This window comes from Hippocampus bargibanti, linkage group LG18 (assembly GCF_051943395.1).
Source record: "Hippocampus bargibanti isolate YZ-2025 linkage group LG18, ASM5194339v1, whole genome shotgun sequence".
NCBI lineage: Eukaryota > Metazoa > Chordata > Actinopteri > Syngnathiformes > Syngnathidae > Hippocampus > Hippocampus bargibanti.
The window spans coordinates 11,731,548-11,754,537 of NC_142751.1; the positions used below are offsets into that span (position 1 = coordinate 11,731,548).

The 22,990-nt window shown below is 39.1% G+C and overlaps 1 protein-coding gene across 2 annotated transcripts in view; it reads left to right on the forward strand.

Moving 5' to 3' along the window:
* Positions 1-22,990, forward strand: part of opn4xa (opsin 4xa) — a 47,448-nt gene that overhangs the window by 16,116 nt on the left and 8,342 nt on the right. Inside the window, exons 2-4 of one of the 2 annotated variants that reach the window (XM_089020930.1) lie at positions 5,315-5,456; positions 16,467-16,529; positions 19,162-19,297. In XM_089020930.1, the coding sequence (XP_088877056.1) occupies positions 5,315-5,456; positions 16,467-16,529; positions 19,162-19,297 (341 nt within the window). Of the gene's footprint in view, positions 1-5,314; positions 5,457-16,407; positions 16,530-19,161; positions 19,298-22,990 lie in introns of those variants that run through there. The other variant, XM_089020931.1, reaches the window with a different exon arrangement.

Here is a 22,990-nt window from a genome sequence, read left to right on the forward strand (position 1 = left end):
AAGATAATTTATTTATAAAAGTTGATTTACTCCTGAAAAAAGCCCCCGCCCCCGTACCCCAATCCCTCCCAATTCTGAAAGAGCGGCTGTGCTCCTGGCCGCTCACTGGAACCCCCTGTTTGGAGTTTTCAGATATCTCTGGGATTATGTCACACATCCCCTTGTCCTTGGATTTGGGTGTCAGTATGTGGAATGTGAATCTGGGTATGATTGGAACCTCATCATTGGCATCAAGTTCCCGTTCTGTTTAGCTTCTTGTTATTGATCAAATAGATTTGAAAATATAGTCCTTGAACTCCATTGCAATATTGATGCTGCAAATTCACACAAGTTCCACCTGCCTAAAGAGCTCCGACCCAGTTGCAGTTAGGGACGAGCCTTCCTGTTAAAACACGTTTTTGCTTACGAGATCTCGGTACGCCGTGCCCACTTCATAAAACTCTGCGGCGGGCTGAGTCAAATGTTCATTGTATGAATTCCTCACTGTCAAGTTCTCACACGGCTGCATTTAGTTATTGACAGCACTCGTTTTCTATCTATTGTGTGCTTGTAATTTGCCTGACGGCACTTGTTTTAATTCCCCCGTTCAACCCTGTGCTAATTGTTTTGACCCGTTGTTGCAAAAAAAAATAAAAATCCACTGTCGTGTCACATTGTTAGCATGTGATTGATCAACAGTTCAACAGTAGCCAAAATGGAACTGTATAGTGCCACTTAGCAGTTTTTTTTTTGACGACGATACTAGTGCAGCGTGTTCTACCGGAAACAAATTCCTTGTGTGTTCTACATACTTGGCAATAAAGATGATTCTGATTCTGATCCCCAAATCATTTGACATAGCATGTTGCACATTTGGTAATTGGGTTCTTTACTGGGCACTTACCTGACATACACTAAATCGGCTACCTCTTACCACCACAATCAAATCACATAAAAAAAAAACACCATTCCACTTTATTATTTATAATAATAAATGTGTGTGCTGCACCAAGACTACTATTTGATACTAGTTGAGACAAATTCCCAGTAGACAAATCAGCCCATTTCCAACTGAGCTTGGGCACCATCTTGTGCATTTTCTGGGACGCTACATTGATCCGGATGGACTTCTTTAATCGATTGCAAACATGTATGCTTTCCTCTTCAGAACTATTTGAATCATATTCATAACTGGATGAGTAACAAGAAAGCATCTTCTCCGAATCTGAAGCCATTGTTTTGATTCTAGAGCAAGGCGAAGACGTTGGTTAGCTAGCTAGCTTTCTATCGATGTAAGTTATTTCCGGGTTGAGTGAACGCTGGCGCGTGTGGTTGCTATAATTGCATTGTATTTTGGACAGCCACCCTCATTTCATATCATTTAGGAATTAACTATTTCTTTCTGATGAAAGAAGAGAGTCTAAGGTTTTGTACGCTGCATTGTATGTTTATGTCATCCTAAAACTCTATATTCTGTGGGTCCTGGAATTTGAGTGACAATGACAAAAACCCTGGCACTGGAATGGACGCAATTTTGCACGTGTGGCAGTGAACGAGTTAATCCAAATACATGTTCTGAAAATTTCCAGACAACGTGGTTTGATAGACTTAAGAATTCATTTCTACTGCTATAGTCACTCTACTACAATTACTCTACAATTTCTCCATATCATTGTTTTATTTTATTGTTTCTGAGCAGGATTTAGAGAGTTATGCATCTCTATGCGTGGCGAGTTGTGTCATCAGTCATCCACATAAAACAGAAGAGAAAGAGAAGGAAGTCCAGTCAGCTAGTCCATTATTAGGACATGTCATAGTTCAAAAGTGGCACTGCGCCAGAGATGCCCGAGCCATTGTGGCACTCAAGTCGGCGCCGCGATTCCATCTGTTTCGCTCATTGCTCAGACCTTTTAACTATGGCAGATTGTATGCTTGCAAAAATACGTGTGTGTGTGAAACTGTGTGTGTAAAAGAGATCACTTGGTACTATCAAAGTTCATGCAGGACTATGACACACTTATAAATAGCAGAGAGGAAGTAAGGTTACATCTCTCACATGCCGATACTAAAAGCGTTGAGGGGAGGATCGAGAAGAGCCCTTCCACAAGTACTCTGTAAGTGGGCTTCATACATTTTTATCATCTTTGCCAATTATTTTTAAATGTGAAAGACCCCTTACATGACGAGGAGGAAAAAAAATGGCATGGATGAACATATTGCTCATATGGTTTGTGGTGTATTGGAGAAGGTTAGCAAAGCACCAAGAATTGTAGTACCTAGAGGCACAGCATTTTCCCATCTGATAGTAGTAGTACAAGTAGTAGAAGATTAAAACAAAATGGAATAATCGAGGCAAGAAAATGGCGGACCGCAAATGTTTCTAGCTATCTGTCTATCAAGCTATCTCTCTATCTTGCTATCTTGCTATCTCTCTATCTCGCGATCTCTATATCTTGCTATCTGTCTATAGCTATCTGCTATCTGGGTATCTGTCTATCTAGCTATCGAGCTATCTAGCTATCTCTCTATCTAGCTATATGTCTATCTAGCTATCTCTATCTACCTATATGTCTATCTCTCTATCTAGCTATATGTCTATCTAGCTATCTCTCTATCTACCTATATGTCTATCTAGCTATCTAGCTATGTTTATCTGTCTATCGAGCTATCTGTCTATCTCGCTATCTGTCTATCTCGCTATCTGTCTATCTAGCTATCTGTCTATCCAGCTATCTCTATCTAGCTATCTGTCTATCTAGCTATCGAGCTATCTAGCTATCTCTCTATCTAGCTATATGTCTATCTAGCTATCTCTCTATCTAGCCATCTCTCTATCTAGCTATGTCTATCCAGCTAGCTAGCTATCCGTCTATCTAGCTATCTGTCTATCTAGCTATCTCTTTATCTAGCTATCTGTCTATCTAGCATCTGTCTATCTAGCTATCTGGCCATCTAGCTATCGAGTTATCTGTCTATCTAGCTATCTACCAATCTGTATCAAGCTATCTACCTACCTACCTACCTACCTACCTACCTACCTACCTACTTACCTTTTTATTGATTTACTTTTTTATGTATTTACTTTTCTTATTAATCATGTTTATTTATTAAGTAATTTATTCATGTATAAATGTGTACATCTATTGTTCCATTTACATATTTACTTTATTCATGATTTAATTATTTGATTATTTTTTTTGTGGGGTAGGAAGTCAAATTCTGTTCAATTATTGGTTGTGTGTAGCGCACTTGAGGCGATTTGCCAAAACCTGGATGGATCTCACACACACACACAAGCATTTCTTCTTGTAAATATTGAACAAAATAATTGTTTTCGGAGCAGATCACGCAAGAAAAAATATCACATAAAGTGTATTTTACAATCTTTGCCCAAACATTTTCTTTCCCTAGTTTAGGGTCGACCACACACATTAAGATACTCTTAACGTAACCATACCCCATTGAGAATCAGTGAGACTCGTCATTTATGCTCACATTTGCCCCAATTACCGATATGTGTGTACGCCGCTTCAGATGACTATCACTAGCACCTAATAGGCTTTTTCGAGCCACTATATGCTTCCCGCATGACTTCCTGCAGGGCGTGTGAAGAACTCTGTCGTGGTCAAGGGTGAATTATCACCTCAGTAGTGACTGTGACTCTGCTAATCTCTCTCCCACGAACCACAGGCTTTTACTGCTTCACAATAGAAATGAAGTCAAGAGCTTATGTTCGCACTTCTTTCATCATGGCGAGAAAAAAAATGGCAGCAAATGATGCGCTTCTATGATTTGGAGTCACCCCATTTTTTGCAGTCTATTCAGAAGATGCTCGAAACATACCTCCACCGGCCTCCATGCAAAATGGTGTCAGACTTTTCGGCTTTATGGCGTTTCGTGTTCAAAGAGTTCCCGCCTCCCGTATTACTAAACAAACAGTTGCGCTAAAGATGAAAAGATCCTCTGGGTGGAAGTAGTATCATGTTTTTTTTACGGGGTGTCTCGTCTTACGGATTTTGGACTGAGCTATTTTTATGATAACCTTTGCCAGTGGCCATTTTGCATAACAGATGTGTTGAGTGCAGATCCAGCCGATATCACTCTGGTGGAAAGAAATACCGTATTTTTCGGTGTATAAGGCGCACCCAAATACCTTCATTTTCCTGAAAAGATGACCCTGCGCCTTATACACAGGTGCGCTTTATATGTGAAGTCATATTGATCCACAACAGGTCTCGCAACTACTGTCAGCAGGCACCGACTCTATTTCCCCCTTTAGAAGCAGTAGTACGTGACTTCAGCCTCTACTGTAGCGTCTAATAATATGTTTTACCTTATATATTAGCTACCGAGCTAGCTTGCTATCTATTAGTTATATAGCTAGCTACCTAGCAATTTGAGTCAGGAAACATATAAGCTTTCTAGCTTGCTAGCTATCTATTAGCTGTCTTGCTATCTATTAGCTAGCTAGCTAACTTTCTATCTTTTTGAGTTATTCCGGGTTGAGTGAACAGTGGCGCGTGTGGCTGCCGCTGCTCACCCACAGAAAAACTTATCCTGTGACTGTAAAGTGACTTTGAGAGTTTTGAAAGGCACTGATAAATGAAATGTATTATTATTATTTGGAAGTATTTTATATATTTCTATATGATTTTTGGAAAACTTTTTTCATTCATTGAAGGTGCGCCTTAAAGTCCGGTGCGCATTATACACGGAAAAAGGTTTGAAAATACACCATTCATTTAGGGTGCGCTTATGCACCGGGGAATACAATATTTTTTTTTTTTTTCTTTCTTTCCATTCTGATATGTACAATGGGGCCTGAGGAAATGATTTAAATGTACTAAATTACTAGGTTTGTTACCAAATACTCATCTCAAGTCCTCCATTTCCACTGGAATGAATAGAAATGCCATTAATTCGTTCCAGGCCTGGAAAAAAATGTGGATTTCAATGAAAAACACACTACAGATGCTCCCCTACTTACAAACATTCAAGTTACAGAAAACGGTACATACGAACATTTTTGTAGTAACATGTGTAGTATTCTTTCCAGTTGTACAAGTACATACATATCTTTATAGAGCATATATTTTATTAAAAGTTTATTTTTCAGTACAAATCAATACAGGTTACTTATACAAGCCTTCAACATATTTATATAAACCGTAAACATACTTATATAAGCCTTATACATGCATTCCATACAAGATATAGCACCAAAGCAATTTACGAACAAATTAATCTTATGAACAACCGTTCGGAATGTATCTTGTTCGTGTAATATTGTACTTTATAAAAACATCTGCTATATATATGTAATTCTTTTTTGCAGGCAGGGAAGACAATAATGCTACTCTGTCTGCAAAGTAGCAAGGTCGATCGGATGCAGGAATCAAGCGAGGACAATATCTTTGCCAGCCAACATCTTGGAATGATACCGGCTCAGATCCAGTTCCCCGTCATAATCCCGCCTGGTATGTGTTGAGAGGGGTGCTCACACCCCAGCCCCCTAAATCTTTTTTTTTTTTTTTTTGTCTCATTGCAAAGGTACAACCCGGCAACAGAAACACAATGCTAGAATCGTGTTCCACGTTCATATGACACACGGGCTTGCTAGAAAGGCTATATGAGCATGCGGTCGGGTAATACAAGAACGTACCACATCGCATCAGAGCTACATGACCACATTGTCGGCAAATCACGTCATGTTATCGCCCTGTAGCTCATTCTCAGAAGAAGCTATTATTGATATCGCCGCGACAACATCACCGTTTGACATCGCCGCCCGTCGACTATACCGATGAGGTTATGTATCCCGTGCTATTTGACAGCAGAAATTACCCAACGGACGAACACTTTACCGTAAATATCAGGGCGTTCAGGTGTCGTGAACAACCAATAATGTAACCTCGAGCGAGCCTCAAAACCAGAGCCTTGTCCTAATACAGGAAATGAAAGTCAAACAAAGAGCTGTAGCCTTGAACTTTGCTTCCTGAACGGCGTGTTACCAGCGACTTCGAATAACACACAAGTATGGAGACAATTGGACTTAATGCCACAATAATCTAATCAGTTAGCTCAGGAGTAGAGGTCAGGGGAAACGCCATTTCCAAGGTCAGAGAAATTAGTGATAGCTACTGGTTGTATAAGTGGACTTCTGGATTGGATGTCAGACCTTTTAGTGATCAGAATGCAGCCAATTACACGTTCTAACCTTGGCATCAGGCCACCTTGTGTCAAAATAAATGACTTCCTCGCAGGAGCTAAAATTAGAAACGTATGATCTGGAACTAAGGTGACTTCATTGGATATAAAATGCTGATAAAGGGACCAAAAGGGTGTCGGGCTCATCGCGCGTTATCGTCATCACTAGATCGTCAAGGTGGTGTTTGTTTGCTAATCTCCAAGGCGTTCAACCCCACGGGCGACATTGACATGTTCGCAAAGGGTGAAGTGAGTCACACAGGGCGGAGAGACAACTTGAAGCTCTTTTCAATCGTTGTTGTGAGTCCACCTGATAGTCCAATGATCTGGATACCTACGCCAAGGTCGTAGGTCTCGGTTCGGGTATCGGAATGTTGAATAGCTTCGGGCATGCTGTCCATCCTGTTCGGTCTGTATTTGCAAGAGGTTGTTCAAACATATTTGCAGTGGTGGACCGTCAAAGTGGTGGTCTGCGAAGCCTTCTCTGCTGGCCTAAAAATATCTGAATCATGAACTGATGTTCCAGACATGTGTTTTCGTATTTAAGCATTTAACAAATCACATTTCAGCCATCATTTGTGACCAGGGTCAGAAATCTTCCTGGATGCCTTCACAATCAGTTCTGCAGGCTCATCAATTACGATCGAACAGTTGCTTTAACCAATCAAAGTTCGAGTTGGCAACCCAAGGCCTACTTGAAGGCGCTGGCGACGTCAGAGTCACTTTACAGTCACGTGATAAGTTTTTTTTTTCCTGTCAGTGAGCAGCGGCAGCCACACGCGCCAGCGTTCACTCAACCCGGTAGTCACTCAAATAGATAGAAAGCTAGCTAATAGATAACTAATAGCTAGCTAGCGATATAGATTTATAGCTATTAGCTAGCTAGCTCGATAGCCACTCACCCACATAGCAAATAAATAGCCAGCGAGCTAGGTCCATACTGGCCAGAGCTAGCACACTCATAATAATAATAATAATAATAATAATAATAATAATAATAACAATACATTTAATTTCTAAGCGCCTTTCAAAACTCAAGTCACTTTACAGTCACAGGATGAAAGTTTTTCTGTGGGTGAGCAGCGGCAGCCGAACGCGCAAGCGTTCACTGAACCCGGAAGTAACTCTCATAGATAGAAAGCTAGCTAGCTAATGCATTGCTCATAAATAGGTAACAGTATATCTGCATAAGCAAATATATTGTGTTGATTTAATACCGCTTATGTCAACCCACAATGGCTGAAGGAGGACAATAAATTGATTTGGTTGCAGATTTACTGTTAAAACCATTTTATAGACAGACTTTTCAAGAAGAAATGGACATGATTTAGAAAGGTCTATCCGTTATTTCCTGGCAAGTCCTCTAGTGGACTTGTAGTAAATCACACCACACTTTTTTTCCAGTCTGGATTGATTCAGACATAGCACTACTGAAGGCCTAGCGATAAAATCCACGACCCGCCACTGCATATTTGAAAGGTTGACCAAAATGACAATTTTCCTTCACTGTAACCAGATCCGTGACGCGTTATTGGCTTTTTGAGCTCGCATAAGCGGAGGGCGGCTGTCTGGCTGCAGGTTAAGGATGCTGCGGCTCAGGTTCAGGTTACCGACTGTTGGCATGCGCTGGTTTGTTGCGTAGAATGGTCTCGGTTGACATGCCGAAACAGCTGTGGACCAGCAGCGCATCCAGGCTGGTGGACGGACGGATGGATGGATGGATGGATGGATGGGACAGACACTACTACCGCCCCTCCCCCCCTTAGCTTGTTTTTTTAGCTCACTTTCCAAGTCAAATCATGCATTCCAAAAAAAACAAACATCAAAAAAAACATCAAAAAAAACATCAAACGTACAGACGGCAAAGCTTCAGAAAAAGATGGCTGATCGTATTTCCAACACATTTTGTACCTGCCGCAAGTGTACAACAAAGAAGTGTCAAAATTGATATGAGATCGTCTTGGTGTGACAAAAACGCTCAAAGCCATGACTTTTTGGGCAAAGAAAAGACCTGTACACCCCCTCTGACTCCCCCGCCGGGCGCCCCTCGCCCCCGCAGCAGATGGAAGCTTTTTGCTTACGGCCGCGAGGGACCGTCCAGACCCCAAGACGACGAGCGCGGCGACAAAAAAAAAAAAAAAAATCTGGTAGACGCAGCCGGCATTCTCTCACCTGGCCTTTGGTGTATCCTCATATTACCGGCCTTGCGGTGGGCCTCCGCCCAGTCCGCCTGCTCGCCATTGTTCTGCAACGAAAGCATGGGGGGGGGGGAGGACCAGTCACGTTTCGGGTCTTATTGTTACCCCGTGTATCTTTTTACCAACGCGGTTAAATTGAGCGATGACGGCGGCCATCAAAGGTCGCCCATACGACCGCTGCGCTCAGTGATTGTGTGGCTTCGGACGCGCACTACATCATGTCGACTTTGAAAAGACGCACCTGAAGACCTCTCCCTTGAATGCCACACCTGCCCTTGTCCTCTTTTTTTTTGCGTCCAGTGTCTGTCACCATCTGTCTTATTCAGACAGCCTCTATTAAAAGGCCCATCTCCATATTTCATATCTTTTATGCGAAACTTTTGTGGGGTTTCGCATAATGGCAGACGCTAGTCTGCCCGTAAGCATGTGTGTGTCAGTGAGTGTGATTGATGATAATAATAATAATCATAATAATAATACATTTTATTTCTAAGCGTCTTTAAAAACTCTCAAGGTCACTTTACAGTCACAGGATTCGTTTGTCTGTGGGTGAGCAGTGGCAGCCACACACGCCAGCGTTCACTCAACCTGGAAGTAACTCAAATAAATACAAAGCTAGCGTAAACCCTTATAATTTAGCAATTAACTCTTTTTTTTTTTTTGATGAAAGAAGATAGTCGAAGGTTTCTTATGCTGCATTGACTGTTTATGTTGTCCTAAAACTCAATATTTTGTGGGTCCTAGAATTTGATTGACAATGACAAAAACCCTGGCAACTGGAGTAGACACATTTTTGCACATCTGGCAGTGAATGAGTTAAGAAACATATGCGTCTTACCCATTAAAATGGAATAAAACTCATCCTGTGACTGTAAAGTGACATTGAGAGTTTTGAAAGGCGGTTATGAAGGACATGCATTATTATTATTATTATTATTATTATTATTATTATTATTATTATTGTTAGTAGTAGTATTAGTAGTCGTAGTATTATAGTAGTCGTATTATTATATTAGTATTAGTATTAGTATTAGTATTAGTATTAGTATTATTATTGTTGTTATTGTTAAGCGGACCAATCCCAAATTTTTTCCTAGGATTTGAGTAGCTATTTTTGTATTTATTCAGATAATTGTGTGTTTATTTGTATGTGTATTTTTTGTGTATGTATTTGAATATTCATTTACATTTGTATTTATTTGTGTATTTATTTATATGTGTGTGTAGAGTGCAAGCTGGCGCGAATTGCTGCCGCTGCTCACCCACCCGCACAAAAAAAATATGTGACTGTAAGTGTCCTTGAGAGTTTTGAAAGGCGCTTACAAATGAAATGTATTATTATTATTAATCCATTTCACCTCACAGTGTAATCCTTCCCAGCTACATGTCCACCAGGGGGCACTATAATCCATACATACGGTCACAAATATTTTCACAACTCATCGATTTTTCACAGAAGAAAAAGGCACGAAATACCCCTAAAATAACATCAAGATCATTTCAAAACGTTGTCCTTAACTTTTGCCTGTATAATGCAAATAAATAAAACCGTCATTTGAATAAGTAAATCACGAATCATTCAACAAATAATTTATAGACCACTAGGGGGCGTTAAACACCCATGAAGGAATAAGCCTCCTTCAGCTCGTGTGTTCATGAACGTGGCAAGCAGCAGGTAGCCTCCACGGATGCTAAAAATAGCTCACCGGTGGAAAATCATTAAAATGATCATTTGAAAAATGACAATGAGAAAGCATTACTGTGATTGGCGCCTTGACATAAATGTCAGTCAGTAATAGTTTACTCGATTATTGTAAGACATGTGAATGAATGTTCTTAGATTTTTTTTTTAATTTTTATGTATTGGTTGTGATTATATAAAACGTTTTTGGAGGTGCTGGAACTGAAACACCGAAAGACCACTGATAAAAAAGGCAATTTTCTGTCTTTGTCATGTCTTTTCAACTCATACAATACAATATATTGAGTTATATAGCGCTTTGTGTGAAATAGCCGTGCGGTAGCTTTTAATACCTTTCTATGTGATTCAAATTCCAGTAAAGCCTTAACTACACGAGGAATGTCGATGAAAAGGTTTCTTCAGCCATCATCTGTACTTCTTTGAAGGTGTCGGACGTTTCGCTTCTTATCCAAGAAGCTTCGTCAGCAAAAAAAATAAAATCAATAAAAATACACGAGGAATGGCGTTAGAAGAAGTGTATGTCAATGTGCGTGTATTTGAGTTACTGCCTGGTTGAGTGAACACTGGCTGCCGCTGCTCACCCACAGAAAAACTTACCCTGTGTCTGTAAATAACAATAATACATTTAAGTGATCTTGAGAGTTTTGAAAGGCGCTTATAAATGAAATTTATTATTATTATTATTATTATTATTATTATTATTATTATTGTTATTATTATTATTACTACAGTAAAGTCTCGTTATATCGATATTCAAGGGAGTCCGAAAAATATCGATATATCCGACCCTGTTTGCATGTAATTGTCTCCGTGCGTGCATAGAAATAGTATCGATATAACCGGGACTATCGATATATCCGATATCGATATAACGAGACTTTACTGTATTATTATTATTACTGTTACTGTTATTATTATTATTACTATTACTGTTACTGTAATTATTATTATTATTGTTATCACCACTATTTATATTTATTATTATTATTATTATTATTATTATTATTATTATTATTATTATTATTGTGTGATTCTAGCAGGGTAACTTTCCTCTCATGAAAGTAAGTGAAGTCTGTCGCCATCTGGTGGATGGATTAGTAAATTGCTCGTTAAAAAATTACAGATTAAAATTGTGGGGTTAATTTTTGCAAGTTTGATGGGCATTTGTGGAAAAAAAACAATGATTTTTCTCAATTTAAAAAAAAAAATATTTTTTGTAAGTATCAATCCAAATAGTTCATGGAGTGCTTGATCACCATTTTAAGTTTGAAATTGAGCAACCAAATAAATCTTAGCAAAAAAAATGGGTCGTTATAGTTGATTATAGCGAATGAGTTTCAGGCCGATTGATCCCATGGCAATGAGTGAATAGATTATGAAAAAAAAACAGAAAATATCAAAGCCCATAATATAAACACAAATGCATTTTGCTTTGTTGGCTAATGCGTCTCATTTATTGCAAAGATTTCAATACCGCACAACGTGAATTGCCTGTAGCCTGTCTGCGAATGTGCTTTATAGTCCCCAATCTTGATACACATCAATCATAACAACAAGGACAAGAAAGGGCCACTGCGTAAAAAAAAAGAACACTCGAGGACATGGCAGCATTGGGGGGGGGGGGGTCACTTTAGGGCACAAACAAACAAATAAATAAATAAAAGCAAAGGTAAAGGAAACGAGCTAGCGTCTTCATGGAAAACAGGAAGAGGATGTGGAACAATACCTCACTTGCGAGGGAAGCGAAGCATTCAGGTGTTTCCATGTCTGTTTCATGAAACACTACAAATAAATTAGCACAAGGAACATATAGGATGGATTCTATTTTGCCAAACGAACGTTCGTTTGGAAATTTGCATACTCGGCACGGCAAGCCTGTTTCGTGCTTCGGACTGTACCCTGACTGTAAAGTGTACATGAGAGTTTTGAAAGGCGCTTAGAAAGAGGAGTCCACGTGGCTTGTAGGCAGACGTTATTTCAAACACTGGTATCATAATGGACACAGGTAAATAAAACAACTTTTTATCCAGTACAGTTTATTTCTTTAATTACAATACAATAGCACATTTATTGTACATAAAATAAGATTTTTTTAGGCTTATTTAGTAGAGAATTATGTTTAATGGGGACCTGGGAACGTATTATTCTCATTTTAATGGTTTCCTATGGGAAATTAATTTTTGGAAGACACATTTTTCGCCTTATACACACTTTCTGGGAACTAATTAAGTTCGTAAGCTGAGGTATCACTGTGATGAGAAGTAGACCTAGCCACTCAAGCAATTCAGACTTCCTCAAGCTGCGATAATTGTCACGATCTGGTTGGCGACCAACGGGTGGCGCTGTCGGCCCTGCCTGCACCTGCACAGGTGCTGGTCGTCCCGATCAGTGGCAGACTGCTACGTTCTGGTCGACGACCAACGGATAGCGCCGTCGGCCCTGCCTGCAGCCGCACAGGTGTTGGTCGTTCCAATCAGTGGCAGTTAATAGGACTCCCGGCACGACCATTCGGTGTCGGGTCATTGCATTGTATGCTGTGCATGTGTTTTCTGCACCCTGTCAGGTTTGTTTCATCTTGGCAGACTTTTACTCTTGGTTTTCTTTGATACTTTGTATTTTTCACTTCAGATGATTTTTGATGTTTTAGATTATGTTCCTGCTGACTTTATTTTAATACAATTTGTCAAATACAACCTGGTGCACCCTCCTGCCCGCTTATTCTGGGATCCAACACCATCACCACCTTGCAAACCGTGACAATAATATTTTTGGAGGAGCTTTTTGCCACGACTACTGATGGTGGTGTGGTGAAGGGAGCGTTGATTTGTGATGGGAGTAGATTCCAGTCCCACTTTTTTTTATGTTTTATTTTATATATAAATACAATCCTAATCCCACTGCTTCTTTTCACTGCTCTTCACTCCTCACACCTCTTAAAGCATGCTGACTCTATTTGTTATTTCCTTTTTTTTTCCTCATCGCCTCAAGGGCACGACAAAGGCGACAGACTATGTTAGGAGTAATTGGCCGGCTGATTGTCGGGTCGTGAGGGCACCTCTGGTTTGAAAAAAAAAAAGTAGTAACATACGCAGGTAGTTTTGAATGTAGATAATGTACTGGTCAACAGCTAATTTTAATTTTTAAAAATGCATCTATGTGTACCTTCTATGAGCACGTCAGATGTGTTTTTATGTTGTTGTTTTTTTAACTCATTCACTGCCTTTCCCGAATTTATTCTTTTGTCTTGTGTCACATTATTTACAGTAAAGTCTCGTTATATCGATATTCAAGGGAGTCCGAAAAAATATCGATATAACCGGGACTATCGATATATCCGACCCTGTTTGCATGTAATTTTCTCCGTGCGTGCATAGAAATAGTATCGATATAACCGAGACTATCGATATATCCGATATCGATATAACGAGACTTTACTGTATTTAGTTTTTTTGGTTATTTTGATTTCAAGATGGCGCCGCAAGCATGGCTGCCTTTCCAGCAGCTCCCGTATTTTGTTTTTTTACTTCTTCCTTTCCTTTCTTCTTTCATCCATAACTTTGCTGCTGTGAAATCCAAAATTTTCCAGTGTGAGACTAAGGCTAATCCAATACATAAAATACATTTTAGGGTACTTTATATTGAGTCTGAAACGGTGCGCTGCTGACTGCTCTCGTACTGTACTTAAATGCCAGATCTAAAACATGCTCAGAGCTGACAAAGCGTTCTTTGTTGACAATTCATACAAACAACAAATGCACTTTGTGCACATGATCATCAGGACAGTTTCTGCCACTAGGGAGTCAGGAGACTCAACTCCCTCCCAGCCCTGCCCCCCCCCCCCCTTCCCACTGCCACACTCACCGAACTCTGAGTACACGCTACACGCTGTACTACCATCCTGAACTCTTTTTTTCCTGCAAGACCTCACTTGAACCTTTTTTTGTGTTTGTTTTTGCATTACTACACTACGTCGTTTACATACGACACTACCTCACTTTACATACGTCACTACCTCACTTTACATACATCACTACCTCACTTTACATACAACACTACCTCACTTTACATTCAGGAATTACATGTATTGTCTGTTGTCTATTGTCTGTCTTTTTTAGCCACATTATAAGCGCCTTGCACGCTGGGTACGAGAGGACATTAATTTCATCTGTGCTTTATGTCATGCATATTAGCATATTTGACAATAAAGCTGACTTTGACTTTTGATCAGCTGGTCATATCGCTAGTTGCTTGATAAAGAACGACGAGATATGGCAGGGAAAGGAATATCGCAGTACATATGGATTTACAAAATGTAGGTCATAATTTACTGTGAAAAAAGAGGCTTGTGAAGTGATTTCAAACTAACGTGTGCGGATGTGTCGACCCATTTTCTCTATGTCATTGCACACATTACACATTCTTGGAATTTGAGATGCCCATTCTAAGAAGCGACCTTGACCAATCAATATAAAAAAAAAAGAAAGAAAAATCATGCCTTTTTTTCATTGCAGTGTGATTAGCGAAAATTAAATATTGATGTTGTTATCAGGCCTTTGCTGATTTTGATCAAAACAGGGGGGGGGGGAATGAACCGCATGCATACCCTTGTTGACAATGATTCCATGTGAAATTGAAAACAATCGGGATTGGAAATAGTTTAACATTGTATAACCAGATGAGACAGAATAAAGAAAACAAAGAAATAAATAAGCGTTGAGGCCAATAGATGCTGATGCAGCTGTCTGCGCAGTCGTGCGTGAGCTGATTAACACTGGGACTTTTTTTTTGTTGATCTGAGTGCTTTTCTCATGATTCTTCTTACAGACGGCTAAGCATGTGAACAAATCTGATACTATGGAGGAGCCTCGTCACTTTCCACCAGAGATTCCGCAAATGCCAAAGCGCTCAATAAGAGACGCATCAAAAGGCTTTATTAAAACAACCAAAGTACATGCCCTGAAGAACGGCCTCTGCTAGCATAATGCTCACACATAATGGGAAATACCATTGACTAATACTTAGTCTCATTTTTACAAATATTTAAGTGACTAATATTAAAAGAAAAAAGTAGCTATCTCGCTATCAATCTAGCTAGCTAGCAATCTAGCTAGTGAGCTATCTCGCTAGCTATCTTTATCTATCGAGCTAGCTCTCTGTAAATGGCTAGCTATCTATCTAGCTAGTTAGCTATCTGTATCTATCTATATCTATCTGTCGATCGATCTAGCTATCTATCTGTATTTGTCTGCCCATCTGTCTTTTTATTAATATATATAGGACTGGAATATATATATATATACATATATATAGGACTGGAATATATATATATAGATATATATATATATATATATATATATATATATATATATATATATATATATATATATATATATATGTGTGTGTGTGTGTGTGTGTGTGTGTGTGTGTGTGTGTGTGTGTGTGTGTGTGTGTGTGTATGTGTGTGTGTGTGTATGTATATGTATGTGTGTATATGTATATGTATGTGTGTATATGTATATGTATGTGTGTATATGTATATATATATGTGTGTATATGTATATACATATATATGTGTGTGTCCTTAATATATATATATATATACACTATATATGTATATATATATATATATATATATATATATATGTATATATACTGTATATATATACATATACAGTATCTATACAAATACAGTATATATACAAATACAGTATATATACATATATAGTGTATATATAAGAAATGCATTACCTTGATTAATCAGTGGGTCCATGAAATCTCATCAGATTTCAAAATGGGGGGAGGACTGGAAACTATAGATATACATATACAGTAAATATATATATATATGTATATAATATTATGTATATATGTATATAATATTATATATGTATATATTATTTCTTAGTGCATTTGTATATATATATATATATATATATATATATATATATATATATATGCACACTGTATATGTATATTTACTGTGTCTATGTATATATATAGTTTCCAGTCCTCCCCCCATTTTGAAATCTGATGAGATTTCATGGACCCACTGATTAATCAAGGTAATGCATTTCTTCCAATTTTTTTTTTTTGTACAACCGGTGTCAACACACCCCTTCCTCCGCATCTCCCCCCCCCCCCCCCCAGACTCTTTCCACCTTTTGCAAGCCAACAGATGTGTGTTGCCGCGCACGCAAAGCCACACACTGGCTTGATCAATGCACTGTGCCAAATGTGAGCTGTGTGTGATGGGTTGCCAGCAGGGGGATGGTCAATGAACTGCTGCTTGTTTTCTGTCAGACTATTTTCATATTCTCGCAGTGTGCAGCAGCTCACCGATGCTTTCCCTGTCTGACTTCAATCTCCCACTTTGGGATTAGACAGCTGCGTACACGGCGAAGAGACGCAAACTTCATATTATCCGCACACAAAAAAAATAAGAGGTAAAGTGACTTTCTGATCTTATGACAGCATGACTTTATCCGTTATGTGTTATATTCGTTGAGCAAAACCGACTCACATTTCGTATTTGAGTCAATAATAGTACTTTGTTGGTTTGACCATGAGTGTTGTTATATAGCACTTTATCACATATAAAACTACTACATTACACAATTATATAACCTAGAGTGGTGGATCAATATTGAGCCAGTGGGCTTTGTCTTTTTTTTATGTTGGGGGAAATTCTATTTTAGCGGCGTTGTTTCCGTGCTATGTTTATTTCTTTATTTCTTCCTTTATTTATTTCTTTTTTTTAGAACTGCATGAAATGACATGATTTTCTCCTGGGTGATTTTATATATACAGTAAAGTCTCGTTATATCGATATTGGATATATCGATAGTCCCGGTTATATCGATATTTTTTCGGACTCCCTTCAATATCGATATAACGAGACTTTACTATATATATATATATACACAGTCAGCTGCCATTTTGTTGTTAGAACGGCGGGCTCGTTCGCGAACGACACATCACTCATTGAAGCAGCTCCGTGTACAAAAAAAGTTCGTACGCCAAGGTAAAGTTTGTATGCCGAGTAAAATTTTCAGAAATGTAACGTTCGTAAACTGAAAAGTTCGTAAACCAAGTGGTTCGTAAACCGAGGTATCACTGTATACAGTCTATATTCTTTATCCTATCCTTGATCTATTTTATTTTATTTATTTGTATTGACTACTTTTGCAACATTGCGGTGCACAAGCGTCGAGCTAAATGGACTAGAGACAAAATGAGGAGTGAGACGGGGAAGTAAAGATCGAACCGAATTTGATTTGATGTAGTCCAAGAATGCAACGGGAAGCGCGTTTAGAGCACTGATAATATTGTGCGAAGCGCGCACTTCAGATTATCACATCAACAAAACATGGAAATCCTTTTATAATCAGCATCTCGGCTGTGAACTGTCCATGCGGAAAAGTGACCCCGTTTTTCATAATCGCCAAATTCTCGACTTAATCGCCACTTTGGTAAATGTGTTGGATAATTGTGACTGATTGAAGACTCCCACCGCACGCACACACATCCGGCCCGTCCTTAATTGTCATCTGCGTGTGTTTCTTCCTACTTGAGTTGATTTGCACTGTGAATTTTTATGTTTGCCTGGGTCCAAAAGGTGACCCTCTCGCATCCATTTGTCTGAATGGCTTCCTTTTCCCATTATGGTAGCGACAGTGAACAAAACAGGCATTACCTTGGCAGCTTGTGACCAATTCTTCTTCAAAAAAAAGACTATTCGCGAATCTGCTAGATGAATTTTATAGTCAAACTAAACAACAAAAAAGGACAAAAAAAACCACCTAACCTAGGTTATTGCTAACCGACAATGCCGCTCACCACTGGCTACTGATTAGCATTGGTGTTGCACTGTTATCACCCCTGTAGCAATGTATATTTGAACACCAACAGTAAAGCAACACATATAGACTAACAAATATCACAGGACCAAGAAGCATATTTTCCTTCTTGTTGACAACAAATAAAGACGACAGACCTACGAACGATATACATTCTGAACGGTCGTTCGTAAGTTGAATTCGTTCATAAGTTAAGTGCTATATTTTGTATGTATACGGTTTATATATAAGTATTTTAAGCCTTGTATAAGTAACCTGTATTGGTTTGTACTGAAAAATAAACTTTTAATAAAAATATAAAGATATGTACATGTACAACTGGAGAGAATACTACATATGTTACTACAAAAATGTTCGTATGTACCATTGTTCGTAACTTTTTTTCCAGGCCTGGAACGAATTAATGGCAATTCTATTCATTCCAATGGGAGTAGAGGACTTGAGAAGAGTATTTGGTAACAAACCTAGTCATTTAGTACATTTAAATAATTTCTTCAGGCCCCATTGTACATATCAGAATGGAAAGAAAGCTAAAAAACATTACTGTATTTTTCAGTGTATAAGGCACACCGGAGCATAAGGCGCACCCTAAATGAATGGTGTATTTTCAAACTTTTTTTCCATGTACAGTGATACCTCGGTTTACGAACCCCTTGGCTTACGAACTTTTCGGTTTACGAACATTAAATTTATACAAAATTTACCTTGGCATACAAACTATTTTTGGGGATACACACGGAGCTGCCACAATATTTATATGAAGCATATGCTTGATTAAGATATGTACATGTACAGCTGAAGACAAGACTGCATATGTTACTACAAAAATCATATTCGTATGTACCGTCGTTCGTAACTCGAATGTTCGTAAGTAGGAGAGCGTCTGTACTATTATTGCAACTTACACAGTTTAGTTGTGAGCATCTCCATGAAGATATAAATGTCTTCTTGGAGTGCAATATGTAAATAATGTAGTATTCGATACTGTATGTCAAGCTTCAAAACCCAAAGAAAGATCAATTTATCCATTACAGTATGTACAAGGTTCATGTATTTCATGTCTTTATTTACTTTTTCATTAGTGCACAGTCCACTTTGTCGTGATTGGCTAAGTTGTTCAGTGTTTGGTGGATCTTAGCTACACCCCGTTTTGACAAACAACCACCTCATCACATTCACGACTATTGAAACTGACTTACTCCATGCGTGTTTGCTACAGAAATGGACCGACAACACAGCTTCTATCGGCAGGTGGATGTCCAGGACCACGTTCACTACATTGTCGCGTTTTTCGTCCTGGTGATCGGAACATTGGGTGTGACCGGAAACGCCTTAGTCATGTATGCCTTTTTCTGGTAAGACTCTTGATTGATTTATTTGTCTATGATATTGTCCTTGTAAAAGCTACATCGAAATTTTGGTCATAGCATTAATGGCCATTAAGACATTTGATATCAGTATATTAACTCATTCGCTGCCATTTCTGAATTTATTCGGGAATTGAAAAGTGTAACATGGAGCGGCATTCCCGGATTTGTATGGGTTTTAGTTTTTCTTGCGGGGGGTGCCGATAAAGCGCTGGTCAGACCTCTGGGAATGTTTTTCCCTTCCACAAAATGGTAGCATTTGCCTTTTGTCCATGTTAGCACTTTGTTACAGCTTCAGCTAAAGTACTATAGAAATCAGTATCAGAATCAGAATCAGAATCAGAATACCTTTATTCGTCCCGCAATGGGGAAATTTGCAGTCCACAGCAGCAATTGAAGAGGGATGGGGTTGGGGTGGGAGTGAAAGGATAGAAAACAAGATATTCTAAGCATAACAAAATAAAAATAAAATAAAAATAAAAGTATGTATGTATTGTATTGTATTTTGTACAGCTGCCCCCATTTCAAGCTCAGATAACTCCCGATCCATATAACTTAGGAATTAATTCTTTTTTATGATGAAAGAAGAGGGTCTAAGGTTTCTTACGGCGAATTGAATGTTTAGGCATTCCCAAAACTCAATATTCCATGGGTCCTGCAATTTGAGTGAAAATGACAAAAACCCTGGCACTGGAGTGGATACACTTCCACATCGTCTGCCAGTGAATGACTTAAAAGGCGGGACCATCAGAATAAACTTCTGAAATATGAGGAACGTGCGAGGTAGTATTATTATGATGTCCAGACCTATGTAGTACAGTATACCAATGTCACAAGCTCCTATAGAATGGCCTTCACAGAGACCTTCAGGCCTTCAATACCCGGAAACAACCAAGTGATTTGCTAACTGCATTACATAAATCAATAACAAATACATATTCCCTTTTTTTGTGCATGACTAGTCAACTCAATTCACACCAACAACACAGGGAGGGCTTTATGCTGTGACTTAATCTACATTGATCAACACTTTCTGGACATTTCATTAAGTACACTGTGACAATTTAATTAAACTATAGTGAGCAAGGTAATTGATTACCGGTACTATTATTCCATTGAATTCATGATCCCTTTCGCGCCTGACTACTACCTTATTTGCTGACTCTGAGGTTGGTTCTCTTATCTCTCGCGGTTGAAGTTACAGAAGTCGTTGTAAAAAAAAAAAAGGCCTCCCGGGGAGTGAATAGTTGCAGAAGGCTCTGGGTATTGCGGTAGCTGTCCTAGTTGACCCGACTCTATGGGGTCACAGGTCACAGGGTGCGCTTCTCACTAAAATTGTGTCAGTCGAACAATCAGTGAAGGAAACAAATCTTTGTTAGTAATATCAGGGATGTTCGATCGGACACTGTGGACAAAGGCTCGAACCCAGGAAGATTGTTTTTTACTGCCGGTAGGGGACGCACTCATTCAAGACAGATGCCCAAATTCTGCAGCCCTCTGCCAAGCTATTTATAGAGACTAAATGCAAATTTAAGTACAGTAAAGTCTCGTTATATCGATATCGGATATATCGATAGTCCCGGTTATATCGATACTATTTCTATGCACACACGGAGAAAATTACATGCAAACAGGGTCGGATATATCGATAGTCCCGGTTATATCGATATTTTTTCGGACTCCCTTGAATATCGATATAACGAGACTTTACTGTAATACATTAGTAAAACATAGTTTTCTTGATTTGAATACCACGCCCCTGGACATCCCAAGCACCACGAGCTATAAACAATACAGCATAGACATTTTAATTGGTTGTCTTTCCCTGAACCGATAGATTTGTAACCTGGCTGATGAGCTCTTCCTGTGAGGGAGTTTCAAGTCCTAAATTCTTTCAAAGGAAGGAGTTAACTAAGTACTAAATTATGTCCAAGGCTAGATTTCCTTGATGAACATGACAGGTTAACAGGCTGTGTCTGTTCAATTCAGATTGACCCCAGGTTTCAGAATCAGAATCATCTTTATTGCCAAGTATGTAGAACACACAATGAATTTGTTTCCGGTAGAACACGCTGCACTAGTGTCATCATCAAAAAATTGCAAAGAGGCACTATGCAGTTCCATTTGGGCTACTGTTCAAAAGGTTAATAGCTTGGGGGAAGAAGCTGTTTAAATGTCTTCTGGATTTGGTGTGCATGGATCGGTAGCGCCTGCCTGAGGGGAGTAGCTGGAAAAGGTGGTGGGCAGGGTTGCGGAGGGTCCAGTAGGATTTTCCTCGCCCTCGTTTTCTGTGCTTTCATTGTGTACTCAAGTCGCACATGTTCACTAAGCATATAACATGAAACTTTTAAATATGATAACTTCTATTCTGTCTAATCTGTTTTAGCAATACAACATTAGCTTGTTTGTAGCATGTCTCCCAATAATTGAATGCAGTTGTTATCGCTGATCCTATCCATCGATACGTACAAACGCCCCAACGGTCAGTTAACGGTTTAGCCTAATGCACTTCTGATGTTGAGAGGCCCACTTGAAACCTCAAGCGGTCGATGGCCATCGACGAGTAACCCGAAAGGGCGAAGCGAGCGCAAACCCAAGTGTCAGGCACAACAGTGAGATTGCATTAAGTTGCGTACTCCAGTGGGAAATCTCTCGCACTTGCCTGATAGGTCGACGTGCCGATACAAGGGAGTGGTACGAGAGGAAATGTGGAATGGATCGTAAAGCTTGCATTCCAAAGTGGGTCACTGGAAATCTTTGGGCGTGGGGTGTTCTGGACCAAGGTGTTCCCCCAATAATCAATTTTAAGTCGACAGACATTTATTATTAAATCTTTGATCCTAGAAACACTTTTTCATCAATGTTTTTGTATGTCTTTACAAACTGGTGAGCTATGAAAACCAAAACAACACTTAACTCATTCGCTGCCATTCCCAAATTTATTCGGGATTTTGAAACATGTGACGTAGAGCTCCATTCCCGAATTTGTTTGGGGTTTTTCTTTTCTTGCAGTGGTGCTGATAAATCGCTGGTCAGACCTCTGGCAATGTTTTTCCCCTTCCACGAGGGGGTAGCTTTTGTCTTTTGTCCATGTTCGCGCTTTGTTACAGTTTCAGCTGTTATTAAAGCGCTATATAAATCAATATGCGTCACAACAACATCAGCGGCACTCTGATAAAGGCGAAGGTACACGCCAAATACAAGTACAAAGCAAATCCAATCCAATCCAAAACATATCAGCTAAGTGGCTAGCTATCTATCTGTTGACTATATATTAGCTATCTATTAGCTGGCTAGCAAGCTTTCTATCTATTTACTTCTGGGTTGAGTGAACGCTGGTTCAATGTATTAGCTAACTATCTAGCTAGCCGCTAACCGATCAGAGCATAGGTCTGGCACCACCACCTCTGTTCTATAGGCATATATATAGGTCCAGAGTTACCAGCACAACTTTAGTTCACTGACGAAGCTCTTCGGATCAGAAGTGAAACATCCTATACCTTCAAAGAAGTACAGATGACGGCTGAAGAAACCTTTTCATCGATGTTTATGTGGTCCTAAAAGTCAATATTCCGTTAATCCTGCAATTTGATTGAAAAATGACAAAAACCCTGGCACTGGAGTGGACACATTTTTTGCACATCGTCTGGCAGGGAATGAGTTAATACAGTAATCAGTAAT